Below are 18,511 nucleotides of genomic sequence, written 5' to 3'. Positions count from 1 at the left end.
GGGACTAAAAACCTGGAGAAGCTACCCAAATGACTGAGGCTTCCTGGTACACCTTTGCCCCAAGGGAATGCCCCAACCTAGGATACTGCAAGCCCAGGCAGGTGGCTAAAGTTTTATAGAAATTTTCTGCTTAAGTAGACAAGAAAATAAGCTCCTGCAATTTTCCTACAGAAAAATGTAGATGGAATCCCAGAGAGGGGAGTTTGAGGAAGTAAACCTTCTAATTCTGTATATAGACTCAGACAGATTTCAGCTTGACCCCTAAGCTGTACGTGTGTGGGACAGACCCAAACCAGCACAGAGAAGACTCAGCACCTGAATCGAGGTTTCCACAGAATGCAAGACAGAACTTACAGTCCGCACTGAACAGGTTCATTGCATGCTAAAACAAAAACTGCCACATCCTCCAGAAGACTTCACGTCGTGTCCTGGATACAATCCAAAACTCACTCAACATACATACAGATCAGGAAAATGTCTCCAATCCTCCAGGGAAAAGACAATCAATGGGTGCCAAGCTCAAGATAATCCAAAGACTGGAATTACCAAATGCTATAAAACACTTATAACTGTGTTTCAGAATGTAAAGGAAAACAAACCTGAAATGAGCAAAAGACAAGAATTCTTCCCAGAGAAGTGGAAACTACTTTAAAAAAAAAAAAAAAAAAGGAAAGAATTCTAGAACAGGAAAATAAAATGTTTGAAATAGGAAAGTCACTGATGGGCTCAGTGACAGAATAGAAATGACAAAGGAATTCGTGAATTTAAACATGAATATACAGCAGTAAAAATGATCTATTCTAAAGAATGTGCAGAATAAAAGACTTAAAAGAGAAAAGCCCCAGAGACTTGTGGGACAAAAGGTCTAACAGGTATAACTGGAGGCCAAGATGAACAGGAGAAAGGAACTGAAGCAGAAAAAATATTTGAAAAAAATAATGGCCGAAAATTTCCCAAATTTGATGAAAGAGATAAATTTTATAGATTCAATATAAGTGTCCCCCAAAACACTAAGCACAAAGAAAATTATACCTAGAAACATCATAACAAAACTGCTGAAAACCAAAGATAAGAAAACAATATCAAAGTATCTTAAGAAAAACGACATGATACATACACGAAAATGATAACCAATGAGTATAGATCTCACATCAGAAGACAGTACGTCTTCAAAGCACAGAGGCACCTCGGAGAAACTGTAGGTCCAGTTCCAGACCACCACAGAGACACAAACCACCGTGAAGCAAATCACATAGCGTTTTGGTTTCTCAGTGCTTATTAAAGTCATGTTTGCACTAAACTACAGTCTAGTAAGTGTACAATAGCATTATGTATAAATAAAACAGTACATACTTTAGTTTTAAAATGTTTTATTGCTCAATGGAGTAGAACAGAAAGCCTTAAATTAGACTCACACATATGTGGCCAATTGATTTTCAAACAGGCACCAAGGCAATTCAGTGGAGGAAAGAAAAGTCTTTCCAACAGGGCATACTGGACCAACTGAATGTCTATAAGGAAAAATGAGTATCAACCCTTCTCTCATACCAGATACACAAATTAACTCAAAATAGATCATAAACCAAAACCCTAAAACTATAAAACCTGCAAAAGAATAAATAAGGGAGAATCTCTGCAACTGTGGAAAGGACAAACATCTCTCAGAACAACAAAGAGCATAAAACACTGAAGAAAAGAACTGATAAATTAGACTTCATCAAAAGTAAAAACATCTACTCTTCAAAAGACACCATGAAGAAAATTTTAAAAAAACAAGCCACAGGCTGAGAAAATATTTATAACACACATAAAAAGACTTAAATCCAGAATATGTTTTTTTCAGAAAAACCTCTTACAGCTCAATAAGACAACCTAATTTTTTAAAACAGGTAAAATATCTGAACAGACACTTCAAAAAATATTTTTAAATGGCCAATGAGCACATGAAAAGAAGTTCAACATCATTAGTCAAAGAAATGCCAATTAAAACTACAATAAGATATCAAATGCACTTATTAAAATGTGTAAAATTTAAAATGCTGACCTTATCAAGTGTTGGCAAGCATCTGAAGCAATCAGAACACACACTGCTGGTGGAAATGTGAAATGGCACATCCACTTTGGAATACAATTTGACATTTTAAAACAATTTAGTAATTCCTTTAAAAGTTAGACATATACTAATTAGGTTGCCCACTCTTTCCTTCCTGCAATATCTACCCATGAGAAATTAAATATATATAAATATATATTAAATATATATAATATAAAAATTATATATACAAATATGTATATATTTATATACATAAATATATATGTATACAATTATACATTTAATTTAAAAAACATGTAATTAAATGTTTGTAACAACTACATTGTAATCAGTAGAAACAAGAACATCCATCAACTGACAAATAGATAAAGAAATTGTGGAATATCCCCACAATGGGATACTAATCAACAATGAAAAAGGAAAGAACCGCTGATGAATGAAACAACATGAAAGAACCTCAAAATCCTCACAATGAGAGCTAGCAGCCAGGCCAAAAGACTGCACAGTGTATGAGTCCATTTATACAGAATTCCAGAAAATGTTAATAATCTGGAGGGATGAGGGTAGAGAGAGGGATGAATCACAAAAGAGACAAGATACTTTGGTGGGGCGATGAAGGGGTCTTAATTGTGGTGTGTTGGTGACGACGGAGTGAGGGTGATCAATTCTGGTCAGATTATATACTTCAAATATGTGCAGTTTATTGTACCTCTATATGCCTCAATAAAGTTATTGTTGTTGTTTTTTAAGGACCTCTATGAATCTGAGGATTTGCCCACTTAATTAGTAGTATGAACAGAAGGGAAACAAGAATTCTAGTCATCAGTTTTCTAGGCAGCATCTGTCAACTGCATCCCATTTCTTCTTCGCAGGCCACCATCGATCCCCTTCACACAGTAGAGACTGTCCCTCTTAAGAGAAGGCTGCCCATGGGGACTCAGATGCCCCCTCACACAGACCCTCTCAATTTTTTCATCCCCTCGTTAGTTTTCTGCTAGTTCCAAAACTATGGTCTCCTGTGGGATGGCCACCTCTTGGCAGGCGGGGAGTGTGCCCGGCGGGAGGCACTGACAGCTGCGCCCACATCAGCCAGATGACCCCACTTCCCTGCAGGAGGAACAAGACACCGCTTTCTCCCCAGAAGGAAATCGCTTGCAGATGTTCAAATTCCAGATTACACCAACATCAGAAGGTACAAACCAACCACAAGCCTATCTGCAGAGGAAAGAACACCCAATTTCAAAAGGAATGTCCGGCTCCAGGGAAGAGGAAAACCACTGCTTAATCGTTCCCATGGGGGCGGGACAAGGATGCCCCCAAAATTCCAAATTGTTCACACGGTTTTTTACTACTCTGGACTTAACAGTCTCCTTCATCCAAATACAAAATTATGTTCTCTACCATGCTGTTGAGCTGTATCTCTGTCTCTCTTTCTCTTTCTCTCACTCTCTCTCTCTCTCTCTCTCTCTCTCACACACACACACACACACACACACACCATGTCTGGGTCCTACATCTCTCAGCTGGAGGAATGGTGAGCCCTACCCCAAATGAGGTAAGGTACGTGACAGGCCTCTGTAAACTGCAAAGACCCAAATAAATGTTGGGTATGACTACTGCTTCACGTAAGGAGCATTTCTCTATGAAAGTGCACAAGTCGCATTCCCAGGAAGGGCACTGTGAGGATGGGAGCTGCCTGCTGGCTCTGCTGACAACCCCTCAGCCTTCCTGAGGTCACGCCCGGCTGGCAGGAGATCTGGAGGGTTCTACCCCAGCAGCTCCCCGCACGCACAGCAGAGCATCACTAACAGTGGCACCTACAGAACAAGACCAGATGCCTGTATCCCTGGTGAGGGAAAAAACACTTCTTTGTTTTACAAGTTTGGAAATTCTCTAATGTCCAAGGCTGAATTAGCATTTGGGGACTAGAGTACTAGCCCTTCAGAACCGGTATAATCGATTGCTGAGGATCCAAGTTTAGTCATACGAACATTAGGCAGACACAGCTTCCCTCCACAGCACAGAATGTGCCATAGCACAGGATGAGATGAAGGACCCAGTGATAGGGGGACGGGCTTGACTCAAACCTTCAATAGCACGCAAAGAAAAGTAAGTAACGAGGTTCAGACAGGACACCACCACATTACAATTTGCTGATGGATTCAGCAGACCCTTCCTGAGCACCCGGTGTCCATAATGGATGCTGCTAGTCCCAGGAGTAAAGAAGTGACAAAATAGACGCCACTTTATCCTCATGGAACTTGTCATCTTGGAATGTTTACACAAATTCACAGTTGTTTTTTTAAGTCTGTTTTTGATTCAAAGTAACATTTTTAGCAAAATCACAAGCCCACATTATGGAGTGTGATAACAAATCTGTGCAGCTGACCCTGTGTGTGGCTCCTGGTATCTCTCTGAATTTCATAACCACACTTGGCTTTGTGGGCCCCCCACCATAGGTCATGTGTGTCCCTGACACATTAAGACAGGGCCCATGTCCTCACACTAACAAGAACAGGGGTGTGGGATGAGGGAGCTGACCTCTCGCCACCGGGCTCCAGCACTGCTGGAGATATATACGTTCGTCTTGCTCGCCAGGTTCTTCCCCACCGAACCTAAAATGCAAGAAGAGCAATTATTCCTAAGGTCAAGAATACATCAGTTTATCACCTGGCCCAACCAGAACTGCTGAGTCCTCTAGCAACCAGGACATCTCAGGACCACGAACAGACAGGGCTGCCCTAGGTGGCAGGGGTCCCTGTGTATGCAGCTGCACGTAAGCCAGCAGCTAAACCCATCAGTGACGACAGGCAAAGCCAACTCACCGGTGGCGATGATGAGCCCGGGCGCTGACTCCTTGGACAGGATGGGCATCCGCCGAAGCTGGAGGCTCAGCAGCTGGCTGAGCCGCTGGGCCAGGTGGAGGGAGCAGCCCTGGGAGAGCTGCAACACAAGTTCAGCTGCTGTCATCACGTGATATGCCCCCCAGTCTCCCTCTAAAGGCCGAGGCTTCCTGTGCCCACGCTGCAGTTGGCACAAAGCAAGGAGACTTGGCCCAAAGGGGACCAGAGCCACAGCCAGGCTGCCCCCACCCTCGCCCCAGATGGACATGATCATCTGAACCATGTAAACGCCACTCGTGGGAGAAAAGAGAAAGATACTAAGGAAAAAAAAAACCCTTCTGAGACTCTCAGAGAACAGCAGTTAGAAATCAGAGCTATATATAAACAGGTAATCTCAGTTCAGTTCAGTCACTCAGTCGTGTCCAACTCTTTGTGGCCCCATGGACTGCAGCACACCAGGCCTCCCTGTCCATCATCAACCTACAAGGAACTATTGTATAGCATGGAGAACTATACTCAGTGCCAAAAAGGGAAAAGAATCTAAAAGAGTACATACAGGTATATATCTATGTATGTATGTATGACTGAATCACTTTGCTGTACGCCTGAAACTAACACAACATTGTAAATCAACTATAATTCAATGAAACTTTTGAAAGAAAGAAGTCAGTGCCAACTTAAGTAGATGTGAAAGCTATCCCTCTCTCAGTGTTACCCAGCATTTCTCTCACATCACTCAGAGAAATGAAATGATTTCATGGTACTTATTTTCTAAGTCACTGGAGATGCATTTCAAATATGATTTAAGCAAGTCAGTCAGAAGGAAAACCAAGACTCAAAAGTCAGAAAGTCTTACTGATACACTTCCAGATGTACAACATATGAGATATAAACCCCAAAAGATCCACATGAAATGTTTTTAAGTAGTCTGCATTTGTACAGAAAGTCTTCAGGTGTCCTCTGCGAGACTTGAAGTTCTTCCAACTGGCCTCCAGTACTTATGTTCAAATTTCAATAGCTCTGCAAACAAGGTCTTTTGCTATAGGATCAGGTCATGCCCAGGGACGGGGAAGCCTGGTGGGCTGCCGTCTAGGGGGTCGCACAGAGTCGGACACGACTGAAGCGACTTAGCAGCAGGTCACGCCCAATTCTCCAGCTAGAAACTGACTGTCAAATGTTACTTAGCCTTGTCTAAGGAAATGGCAACCCACTCCAGTGTTCTTGCCTGGAGAATCCCAGGGACGGGGTAACCTGGTGGGCTGCCGTCTATGGGGTCGCACAGAGTTGGACACGACTGAAGCGACTTAGCAGCAGCAGCAGCAGAAGCAGCAGTATTCTAGATAGGGTATCTCTAGTTGTGCTTTTTTTCCAGGTCAAAACTGACATGATTTGCTAGATATACTTACTTTTATAACAAAAGGATTTCTCTAACGAATATCTGTCTTAAAATAACAAGGGGGGACCTTTCCCGGTGGTCCGGTGTTTAACACTCTGCACTTCCAATGCAGGGGGCACGCATTTGATTCCTGGTCAGGGAACTAGATCCCACATGTCACAACTGAGACTTAGCACAGACAAAAAAATAAATTTTTCTAAAAGAAAAAGAAAATACAAGAGTAGGGCATCATATAAACCCAGGGATCACGGTCACTGACTTCTTTCCAGGAAAAAGGAAGCAGCTGCTTAGGTGAATGGGAACCCTGAATGAGGCCAAATAACACATTTGAGGATTGTGAGCTTTTTAGATGAACCCACAGGTAAGGAAAATGGTAGAATCCTAAATTATATTCAGGAAAGAATTTTATAAGACATTCTTCAGAAATAATAACGTATGGCATAGGTTCCAAACACAACCAGTGTCTCAGTAAATTATTTTTATAACAGCCTCAGATCAGAAGAAATACTAATATTTGTTTTTCACCACAGTTAAATCCATACAACCCAATAAGTACATGTCCTAATAATTTAGCAGCAGCAGTTTGTAATAATACTGTATGTGTTTATATTTAAGCTGAAAAAAAACATAAAACTTTTATTTCATCCTTGCTGCTGCTGTTAAGTAGCTTCAGTCGTGTCTGACCCTGTGCGACCCCATAGACAGCAGCCCACCAGGCTCCCCGTCCCTGGGATTCTCAAGGCAAGAACACTGGAGTGGGTTGCCATTTCCTTCTCCAATGCATGAAAGTGAAGAGTGAAAGTGAAGTCACTCAGTCGTGTATTTCATCCTTACATAACCACAATTACTTAATAATAGGATGTAAACACCTGTTAGGCACTGCACAGCTTCTCAAACTTCAGAATCTAAGCAGATACCACTACTACCATTTCCTAAACCAGATAGATTTTCTTACTTGCTTTGTACCATGTAAACTGCCAAGCAAGAGTCCAGCTTCACAAAGATATATCATCCAAAGACATATAGCATGAGCTAATGTTGAAACTATGAACTAACCCAAGAGAGTAAATCCACATGGTGACCAACAGATGTCAAGTACCCTTCAAAAATTTAAAATACCCCATGGTGCCTCTGCGAGTTCATTACAGCACCCCAAGATAACTCGGTGCAGAGTTTCAGAACAGTAAGAGTAGAACTACAGTTATAAGTGTTTTTTAAAACAATCCAAACAGGAGCGTAGCATCTATACCTCACAATTGATTTTCTCTCCATATTCGGTGAAGGCTGGGGCCTGAAGGAACTCCCAGGTCCCGCCTTTGTCAAAGGTGATAACGGATCTCATGTTCTCCTCATTCATGGAGCCACTGATGAGAGTAGCAATGTAGACCCCTTGTAACCCCTCCACTCGGTGGAAGTCAGCAAATGGTTCATTGGCAAAATACCTACAATAAGAGAAAATAAACAGTGTTATTTGCTAGGGATATTTTTATTTTAAATAACAAAATTTAACCATTTTTTAAGATTTTTTTTTATGTGGACAATTTTTAAAGTCTTAATTGACTCTGTTACAACATTACTTCTGCTTTATGTTTTGGCTTTTTGGCCGCAAGCCATGTGGGATCTCAGCTCCCTAACCAGAGACTGAAAACTGCACCTTCCCTGCACTAGAAGGCAAAGCCTCAACCCCTGGACCACCAAGAAGTCCACACAAAATTTAACCATTTTAAAGAAGATTCACTGGCATTAAGTATCTTCCTAATGTTAGGCAACCATCATCACTATGTAGTCCCAGAACATTTCTATCATCCCAAAGGGAAACCCTGTACCCCCGGTAGGCACACCCCACTTTCGTTCCCATTCCAGATGCTGGCAACCACTGATTAGCTTTTTGTCTCTATTTGTTGCTGCTATTCAGTCGCTAAGTCGAGTCCAACTCTTTGTGACCCCATGGACTGCAGCATGCCAGGCTTCCCTGTCCTTCACTGTCTCCCGAGTTTGCTCAGACTCATGTCCATTGAGTTAGTGATGCCATCCAGCCGTCTCATCCTCTGTCGTCCCCTTCTCCTCCCACCTTCAATCTTTCCCAGCATCAGGGTCTTTTCCAATGAGTCAGCTCTTTGCATCAGGTGGCCAAAGTACTGGAGCTTCAGCATCAGTCCTTCCAAAGAATATTCAGGACTGATTTCCTTTAGGATAGACTGGTTTGATCTTCCTGCAGTCCAAGGGACTCTCAAGAGTCTTCTCCAACACCACAGCTCAAAAGCATGAATTCTTTACCACTCAGCCTTCTTTATGGTCCAACTCTCACATCCATACACAACTACTGGAAAAACCATAGCTTGGGCTTGCCTATTCTGGATATTTCATATAAATGTAATTATATAATATACGACCTTTTGTATCTGGTTACCTTCCCTTACTATAAAGTTTTCAAGGTTCATCCATGTTGTATCGGTACTGTATTCCTTCCTTCCTGTGGCTGAATAAACTGCCTTTTTTTTTTTTAACTTTGAAGGCCAAGATGCTCATCTGATCAATCACTCCTCACATGGGGTTCAGAATGATAAATACAACACAGAAAAGTTGATGTGAGAGTTACATTTATTTCTCACTAGGATATTGACCCCAAATCCTCCAGTGAGCCTGGATAAACAGGAAACAATAAACCAAACTTACCAGATTCTAAGTACAGTACTGGCCTGTTCACAACAGCCAAGACATGGAAGCAACCTGAATGTCCATCCACAGATGGATGGATAGAGAAGATGTGGTGCATATACACAATGGAATGCTACTCAGCCATGAAAAAGGAATGAAATCATGTCATCTGCAGCCACATGGATGGACCCAGAGATGACCATAAGAGAAGTAAGTTACAAAGAGAATGACAAATACCACTTGCATGTGGAATCTTAAATATGACACAAACAAACCTATCTAGGAAATAAAAACACACTCGCAGACATGGAAAACAGACCTGTGGCTGCGGACAGGGATGGGATAGGGAAGGACTGAGAGTTCGGGGTTGGCAGATGCAAACTATTTTATTATAGGCTGGATAAACAACAAAGGTCTTACTGTATAGCACAGGGAACTATATTCAATATACTGCGAGAAACTATAATGGAAAAGAATACGTGTGTGTGTGTTTGTGTACATGTGTGTATACAAACGAATCACTCTGTCACACAGAAAAATTTAACACAACACTGTAAATCAACTAGACTTCAATTTTAAAAAAAAAATTACAGTGTAGTGCTGGGGCTTACAATTTAACCCAGTCTATAAGGCGATGGCAACCCACTCCAGTACTCTTGCCTGGAGAATCCCATGGGTGCAGGAGCCTGGTAGGCTGCAGTTCATGGGGTCGCACAGAGTTGAACACGACTGATGCGACTTAGCAGCAGTAGCAGCAGCACAGAAATATAGCTAAGGGGTTACATTGTCCAGATACTTATAACTAATTAGCCAACACCCTGATCAGACAGAAGCCCATAGGATTTGTCAGGGAACAGAGCAGAAGCCTTCCCAAAGACACAGTACATCCAACAAGGATGGCTCTGGAAACCGTGAGGTTATGCTTATTAACAGGGAAACAAGAGACAAAGACCTCACTGGCCTTAACTGCTATGTTAGTTAAGGAAGTTCCAGATCCTGCAACAGTAGTTCCCTGAGCAGTAGTTTTGCACTAACATGGTACACGTTCTAAGGACTCATCCCCAAGAAAGGGTAGCCACAGTTCACACGTGGCTTTTAAAACTGGAAGCATGTCCTTTATTTGGGAGAGTTCTGAGCCACCGGGCTTTATTAATTAAAAACAAACAAACAGAAATGCACTTTCCTGTCATCTGTCATATAAATCTGAAGCAGGAAGACTGTTTCGTCAGTTCAGACAGAAAGATGCCCACGGAAGTGGCAGAGCCACCCCGCCTGAGACAGAGCAAGGTCCCCCAGACGACACTGGCGCTGAGACCAAATGTTCTGACACGTGGTTTCCTCAGTTCCGGTTTAGCTGGTTTTCAGTTGCTTCCGTAGGAAAAAGCCCAGGTCTGTTACCCACCTTGCCCTCTATTCACACGACTCTCCTGCTTGTGATCCTACTATTGTGAGGGCCACCACAGGCTTCTTCCAATTTATCTGGGAGATCTGAGTTTTTCTCCTCTCGAGGAGCCCTGTTTCTTTCCTCAGTCTTTCTCCTGGCATTTTATCTTTTCAATCCAAGCAGAAGCCTGTCCCCCGTACCTCCACACTCCTCCGGGCCCCGGTCCATCCTGTCATCTCTCCTTCTAACACCTTGCACCCTGCAACCACCTGACTCACCCAAGCATCTCTCCTCAAGAGTCCGTATTCTTCCATTTTCTCTCACTGGCTCTCACTACTTGCTTTTCCCTCTCGCCAGGCAGCTCACCAGGTCCCTCCCAGCCACCTTCAGCCCAGAACCCAGCAGTCCTCCTCGAAATGCCCTGCAGGCAAGCCACTTCCGTCCACTCCACGTCTGTCCCTCCATCTAGACAGTGCCTCCCCTCGGCACCTCTCACCGAGGTCAGGGCCACCCCTGGGAAGAATTCCTCCTCCAGGTCTCTAAGTAATGGGACCCAGGTTCTTGGCACCCACTTCCCCACTAGGCACAAAGAATAGCTTGTTTTATTTGGTTTTCCTTTCTAAGTTAAGCCAGCCTGCCCACATAAACTGCTCACTCACACTTCTCCTGTGTCATCACGTTGAGATGGAGATGCAGATGACAAAGGTCATTTAAGTGAGCACATCTCCAGTCTCAAGATAAAAATCTGAAGAAAGAAATGAGAAAGTCAAAGAGGTAATAAGTCTATGAATCTTGATGTAAATCTATTTTCAATTTCATAACTGGACTACATGCTCAGGCGGGGCGGGGCGGGAAATGCCGTAACTTCATAAAGGGCCATTTGCGTGCTGGCGTTATGGACATTCCCACCCCGCAGAGAGCCACACTCTGCAGCTCTGGGCTCCCCTTCCCATCTCCATCCTGAAGAGCTGACAAATGCAGAAGTTGAGGGAACTTTGACCAAGCTGTGACCTATTGGCCCCATAGCCAGACTCTCTTAAAGGTGAAAAAGAATCAGCAAGAGGCCAGAGAGAGAGTGGTTCATGATTTTAATTACAAGTCAGGCAACTATCCAGATGTTCAAGCTGGATTTAGAAAACGCAGAGGAACCAGAGATCAAATTGCCAACATCCATTGGATCACTGAAAGAGCAAGAGAGTTCCAGAAAAACATCTATTTCTGCTTTATTGACTATGCCAAAGCCTTTGACTGTGTGGATCACAAGAAACTGTGGAAAATTCTGAAAAAGATGGGAATACCAGACCACCTGACCTGCCTCTTGAGAAATCTGTATACAGGTCAGGAAGCAACAGTTAGAACTGGACATGGAACAACAGACTGGTTCCAAATAGGAAAAGGAGTACATCAAGGCTGTATATTGCCACCCTGCTTAACTTGGATGCAGAGTACATCATGAGAAATGTTGGGCTGGAGGAAGCACAAGCTAGAATCAAGATTGCCAGGACAAATATCAATAACCTCAGAAATGCAGATGACACGACCCTAATGGCAAAAAGTGAAGAGGAACTAAAGAGCCTCTTGATGAAAGTGAAAGAAGAGAGTGAAAAAGTTGTCTTAAAACTCAACATTCAGAAAACTAAGATCATGGCATCTGGTCCCGTAACTTCATGGCAAATAGATGGGGAAACAATAGAAACAGTGACAGACTTTATTTTGGGGGGCCCCAAAATCACTGCAGATGGTGACTGCAGCCATGAAATTAACAGATGCTTGCTCCTTGGAAGAAAAGTTATGACCAACCTAGATAGCATATTAAAAAGCAGAGACATTACTTTGCCAACAAAGGTCTGTCTAATCAAAGCTATAGGTTTTACAGTAGTCATGTATGGATGTTGAGAGTTGGACTATAAAGAAAGCTGAGCATTGAAGAACTGATGCTTTTGAACTGTGGCGTTGAAGAAGACTCTTGAGAGTCCCTTGGACTGCAAGGAGATCCAACCAGTCCATCCTAAAGGAGATCAGTCCTGGATGTTCATTGGAAGGACTGATGCTGAAACTGAAGCTCCAATACTTTGGCCACCTGATGTGAAGAACTGACTCACTGGAAAAGATCCCGATGCTGGGAAAGATTGAAGGCAAGAGGAGAAGGGGACGACAGAGGATGAGATGGTTAGATGGCATCACCGACTCAATGGACATGAGTTTGAGTAATTCTGGGAGTTGGTGATGGACAGGGAAGCCTGGCATGCTGCAGTCCATGGGGTTGCAAAGTCAGACACGACTGAGTGACTGAACTGAACTGAAGGCGACTATTGGCTCACTGCTACAAAGCAATGACGTACTGACACCTGTTGCTGCTGCTGCTGCTGCTAAGCCGCTTCAGTCATGTCCGACTCTGTGCGACCCCATAGACGGAAGCCCACCAGGCCCCACCGTCCCTGGGATTCTCCAGGCAAGAACACTGGAGTGGGTTGCCATTTCCTCCTCCAATGCATGAAAGTAAAAAGTGAAAGTGAAGTCTGCCAGTCGTGTCCGACTCCCAGCGACCCCATGGACTGCAGCCTACCAGGCTCCTCCATCCATGGGATTTTCCAGGCAAGAGTACTGGAGTGGGTTGCCATTGCCTTCTCCAACTGACACCTGTTACACATGGATAAACTCTGAAAACATTACCCAAAGTGAACTAGACACAAAGGTCAGGTGTTACGGTATGATTCTATTTATATGAAATAGCCAGAAAAGGCAAATTCATAGAGACATAAAGTAGCCTGGTGACTACCAGGGGCTTAGGGGAGAGAAATTACTGAACATTTAAGTGATTTTCTTTGGGAAAAATGTAAATGTTTGGGAATTAGGTAAGGCTGGTGGTTGCACAACACTGTAAATGTGCTATATGCCACTGAGTTGTTTACTTTAAAACGGATAAGTTTACGTTATGAGAATTTCACTTCAATAAATCATTAAAAATAAAACAAAGCCACTGGGAGCCAGCCTGAGGAGGAGTGACTGACCAAACCAGAACAACCTGAGGATGAGTCACGGCAGGGGTGGTTTATAACACATTACAAGACACTGAATAATAAATAACCTCTGAGTCTATGCTGGGAAACAAAGTTAAGAAGTAAAAGATGACAGCACCTCCAAAGGAGAAGAAATAGGGTGTGGAAAAGTGTACCAGAGCACATAGAAAGTTCTCGACTTGGTATCTAATAGGCATCCTCAGATGGGAACTCGCCCAGCCCTCCCGGACAGTCTGAAACCATCACTGTGCCAGCTGCTCCAGCCAAGCAGTGGTGGGTCCCTGACTTCCCCTCCTTCTCTCAAACCCCATGTCCAATCCATCAGCAAATGGGTCAAAGCGAAAGTGACAGTCGCTCCTATGCGACCATATGGACTGTAGCCCTCCAGGCTCCTCTGCCCACGGAAATCTCCAGGCAAGAATACTAGAGTGGGTAGCCATTCCCTCCTCCAGGGGAATCTTTCCAACCCAGGGATTGAACCCACAACTCCTGCATTACAGGCGGGTCTTTTACCGTCTGAGCCATCAGGAAGCCTCTGACCATTTCCATCATCTCCACTGCTACTGCTCCAGGTCCCGCCAACCTCAACCACTGGCCCGGATTTCGGCAGTGATCTCACAGCTGGACCCCCCAGTTTGCAAGTCTGCTGTCTAATTTCCACACAGCATCTAGCATGGCTTCTTTAAAATATAAGTCACATGAATATCCACTGAAAATAATCTATAACACTGCCCATTTATGTTTTATGCACTTTTCTTTACATAATGCAATTCACATTTTTTTAAAATGGTGTCCAAAAAATGTAACAGGTTAAATCAAGTGATATCCAGCTTCTGGTCAAAACCCTCCATTATGCTTAAGAGAAGAAAAAAGATCTTGCTATGCCCTTGAGGGCCCTGTACAATCTAAACCCTGCTTTCTTGGTTCCTGTGTCTTAGGGATGCTCTCTCCCGTCCATCAGCTGGTTGATCCACCCTGGCCTCCACACTGCTTTTAAACCACTCAAGTCCCACCCCAGAGCCCCTGTACCTACTGTTCCTCCACCTGCAAAGCTCCTCCCCAGGTTATGTGCCCAGCTTCCACTCCTGTGTAACTCAGGCACCTGGTCAAACATCAGCCTCCTAGAACAGCGTTCCATGACCGGCTCATATAAAGCATATGCCCTGGTAACCCTCTGTCCTCTTTTCTCACTTTATTTTTCTTTTCCACACTCAGCATTATTGGCAGAGTACGTATTTGTCTCTATTTTATCTTCCCACAATTAGAACAAGAGCCCCATGGATCAGGGAGCTTGTTCCAAGTCTTCCTTGCTGGATACACAATACAGCACGGCTGTACACGCAAAGCCACCAGGCAGTGAACAGCAGCATCCTTGCTGAATGAACCGGCAACTTGAAGAGGGAGAGCGGGCAGCAAGAACGTGCCCTCTGACCTGAGGTTCACGGCGCTGGAGCTAGACCTCACTGCAGACCAGCCAGTTCCGCCAGCTGGCTCTTCCCAAGAGCAGAGAGCAGTCTTAGTCACAATGAGACGCACACAAGAATGGTCTGTCACAGACAAACGAGAGTAAGTGACCTCACGCCACTGATGGATCACAGTGCCACCCACATGGCATGGCATCCACCCCTTCTCAGTCCTGGACTCCTCCATGGCCCCGAGAACACAGTTACAGCAGGACCACTCCAGGCATGTGATGTACTGATAAAGGACTTTTCCACAGATACCACAGAACAATACCTTGCAATTACTGGGGGATGGTGGTGGGGAGGATAATGATGTTAATTAACCAGAGTCACGTGGAGGAAGGGCCTTGTAGACACACACGCCAGCTGGCCCAGAGGTGGTGGTGACGTTTTGCCAGTGCTCTTTCCTACTGGGTCTGAGACCACAAAACCAGGTAACTGAATGAAGGAACCCCAAAGGAGTGGCTGACACGGTGGCAGTGATCCTAAGGGTAGCCCAGTGCAGCGGTGCTCAGCCTCTGCACCACATAAACATGTGGGCACCTCCCTGGTGGTCCAGTGGTTAATGCAGGGGACACAGGTTCCATCCCTGGTCTGGGACGATCCCACGTGCCTCGGGGCAATTAAGCCCGTTCACCACAACTACTGAGCGTGTGCTCTAGAGCCCTTCTAGCCACAACTACTGAGCCCATGCTCTAGAGCCGGTGCTTCAAAACAAGAGAAAGCCACTTCAGCAAGTAGTCCGTGCACTGCAACTAGAGAGGAGCCCCCACTCTCCACAACTGGAGAAAGCCCACCGGCGGCAACGAAGACCCAGTGCAGACAAAACCGAATTAGTTAAAGTTGTTTTAAAAATTAAAAAAGATCCTCAAGTGCCTGGCATACCTCAAACCAGATAAAAAAAGTAATGTCTGGGAAGGTGGACCAGTAATCACTGGGGCTTCTGAAACCACCCCCAGGGGAGTCCAAATGTTCAGGGGATGTTGAAAACCACCCAATGAGAGGTCGTGCCGGGTAAGAAAGCAGGAAGCAGCCCCGCCCACCGGTCTCCTTACCTCACCAAGGTGTCACTGCCTGCCCCCGCTGGGCTGTAATAGAGCACGTTCTCCAAGGACAGTGAGAACTTCAGCCCCTCTGCCTCCGAGATATACAGGTTGGTGCGGTTGTTACTGTGACTGACACACACAAACACCTGGTCCTCGGAGGCGTCCGCGATGTAATATTCCTTTGGCATCAAAAAATTAAAAAGACACAAGTCAAAAAAAACACATATGCCCTGTGGAAGGTCCCTTTGCACACGCAAGCAAGGGCTTCTCAGTGTCCCAGGGAAGAGGGCAGTCTTGGAGCCCACGAGAGCCTCCTGGTCTTGGGAAATAAGCTTGGCTGACTCTCTTTAGAGACCCTAAGGCTGTTCTGTGGCTAAAGCAGACCCCTTATCGGCAGATGGGGCACAAAGTAAGAACGGGCTTTGAACTCCAAAAATGACCTAGAAATCACTTTTAACGTAATGATGTCTCCCTATCGTTACTACAAAGCATAATGCAAATTAATGTGCATTTCCTTCCCTCTCATTTCCTCTAAGATGACCACAGGAAGGCAGAGCCCAGAGAAAGCAAAGAACTGACAAACGTGTTCTCCATCACATACTCCTCTGAGCTACTAATCCTCCATCACACCAGGCCCTGGCATCAAGGCCTTCAAATGCCACCTCCTCCCCATGGTCACTTCTCCGATGACCCAGCTCACACTGACCTTTCCTATGGTTCTCTATGTCTTAACACAGGCTGCACAGTCAAGCCTTTGACTGTACATGGTTTCTTTCTCTGCTCTGTTCTCGGACTCTCCAACCCATCTGTTTCTAAAAGGGTGAGACTCCAATTCTGTCCCCTTATGGAACCTCGCCATCTGTGAGCAACACAGCAGGTACTTAATGAATAACTGCTGCTGTCCCTACCCTCCCATTCCTTCAGCACGGGCACACTGAGCCCATTGACTCTGGCTCCAAACCTCTCTGCCAATCCTTCTCCACTTCAAGCAAATTAAGGCTCCCATTCAGCTCCACTTCAAAAAGTGAAGAGGGGAAAAAACAGACCAAGATGCCCAAAAGCATAGAGACTAATCTAGAAAGTGACTCCAGGGAGCCTCCATCAAATATCCTCCCCCCATCACCCTCCCCCTGACCTCTGCCTGAGGACACCAGCACTCCCCCACCCTCCACCGCAGACCCCACTCACATTAATAGGATGTCTTGTGACAAACTGGGCTGCTCGCATGGGCTTCCGGCCAAAGGAGACCCAGAGCTGGACAGAGGATGGTTGTGGACTGCCGAAGAGATGCTGCCAAGGAAGAGGAGGAGAAAAATATCAACTGTACCATATGATAATCATTCAGAACAAGTGTAAAAGGAAACAGGAAAGTCAGATCCCTCTGATTCTACTAAAAACACTAAAGAGTGTTACCACAAATGCACATTTTGCAATGTTTGCCGTCACTGGGCAGCCTGGGCTGTACCACTATATCCTAGATACCTGGTCTGCAATAGATACAGACACTCCAGGCACTACATGAAGAGAAAGGACAAAGTATGAGGGGAGAACTTGAGCTTGGGGAGGGGGCAGGGGCTGCCAAAGCTTAAGCAGAGAGCGAAAGGGAGAGGGCTGTGTGATGAGGCTGGAGAGACAAGCTGGGCAGAACATACAGCCCCCAAACCACCAGAGGGTGAGGTCCGCCACACACCTGATATGCATACAAAACACATCCTCTTCCCCTTTCTACTATTTCTAGGTCGCAAGGATCCCCGAGTCACAGGGCTTTAATTTTTACCAACAGTTGAAGGAATTGTCACTGATTCTATTTTTCAGTCTTTTAATCCTTCTCATTGATTAGGGTCTCTTGCTACAATGTATTTTCTTTGGTAGAGACAGAGTACTCCATGGGATGCTGACCACGCACGTGACGCTGGTTACACTGTGTTTCAGGGATATTAATCACAGCTGGGAGCTTGCTCATGTGTGTAAAAGCGCTAGATTCAGAGTTAGCGCTCAATTTCTCTATGTTCCAATTTCTGTGTGCTTAGTCGCTCAGTCGTGTCCGACTCTTTGCGATCCCATGGACTGCAGCCCGCCAGGCTCTGCTGTCCGTGGGGATTCTCTAGGCAAGAAAATAGGAGTGGGTTGCCATTCCCTGCTCCAGAGGATCTTCCCAACCCAGGGATCAAACCCACGTCTCCCACATTGCAGGTGTATTTTTTACCATCTAAGCCACCAGGGAAGCCTAGGTTCCAGTGTATCCCTCTATAAATTGAGAAGCTGATTTGAATGAGGACTTTGGGTACGGGTTTAAATGATCCAGGAACTCCATAAATATATATGCAAATTTTGCATGTGGATGCACTCACTCACTGTGCTGGGAGGATACAGACATTTCAGAAGTTTCTCAAAAGGGCCAGTGATCCAAAAGAGAATAAGAAACACTGCAAAGGCTCTACGTGTCTCTTTCCAGTTCTACAAGTCTGTGACCGGAAACTTGAAGGCCAATATTGCACGTCTAGGAGAACAGACAGGGAGGCCCATCCTCGTGTGGACATCTTCATGGGCATGGCTATCATCCGACCTGAATGTCAGGATCCCCAGCCAGAAATGGTGAGTTTGGCTTCACTTATCCTTGACTATGTTGCTACTGTTTATTACAGATT

The 18,511-nt window shown here is 44.8% G+C and overlaps 1 protein-coding gene across 2 annotated transcripts in view; it reads right to left on the bottom strand.

Annotated features, from left to right (window-relative positions):
* SORL1 (sortilin related receptor 1) overlaps positions 1–18,511 on the bottom strand; it is a 170,122-nt gene that overhangs the window by 98,482 nt on the left and 53,129 nt on the right. For both annotated transcript variants that reach the window (XM_061440624.1, XM_061440625.1), the window contains exons 7-11: positions 17,052–17,153; positions 15,873–16,042; positions 7,542–7,734; positions 4,879–4,996; positions 4,595–4,668 (exon numbers count right to left, since the gene is read on the bottom strand). In XM_061440624.1, the coding sequence (XP_061296608.1) occupies positions 4,595–4,668; positions 4,879–4,996; positions 7,542–7,734; positions 15,873–16,042; positions 17,052–17,153 (657 nt within the window). The remainder of the gene's footprint in view (positions 1–4,594; positions 4,669–4,878; positions 4,997–7,541; positions 7,735–15,872; positions 16,043–17,051; positions 17,154–18,511) is intronic.

The sequence above is a fragment of the Bos javanicus genome, chromosome 15, assembly GCF_032452875.1.
Source record: "Bos javanicus breed banteng chromosome 15, ARS-OSU_banteng_1.0, whole genome shotgun sequence".
NCBI classification, from domain to species: Eukaryota; Metazoa; Chordata; class Mammalia; order Artiodactyla; family Bovidae; genus Bos; species Bos javanicus.
The sequence above is the reverse complement of the archived record's forward strand: the minus strand, read 5'-3'. Positions and strand labels throughout refer to the sequence as shown.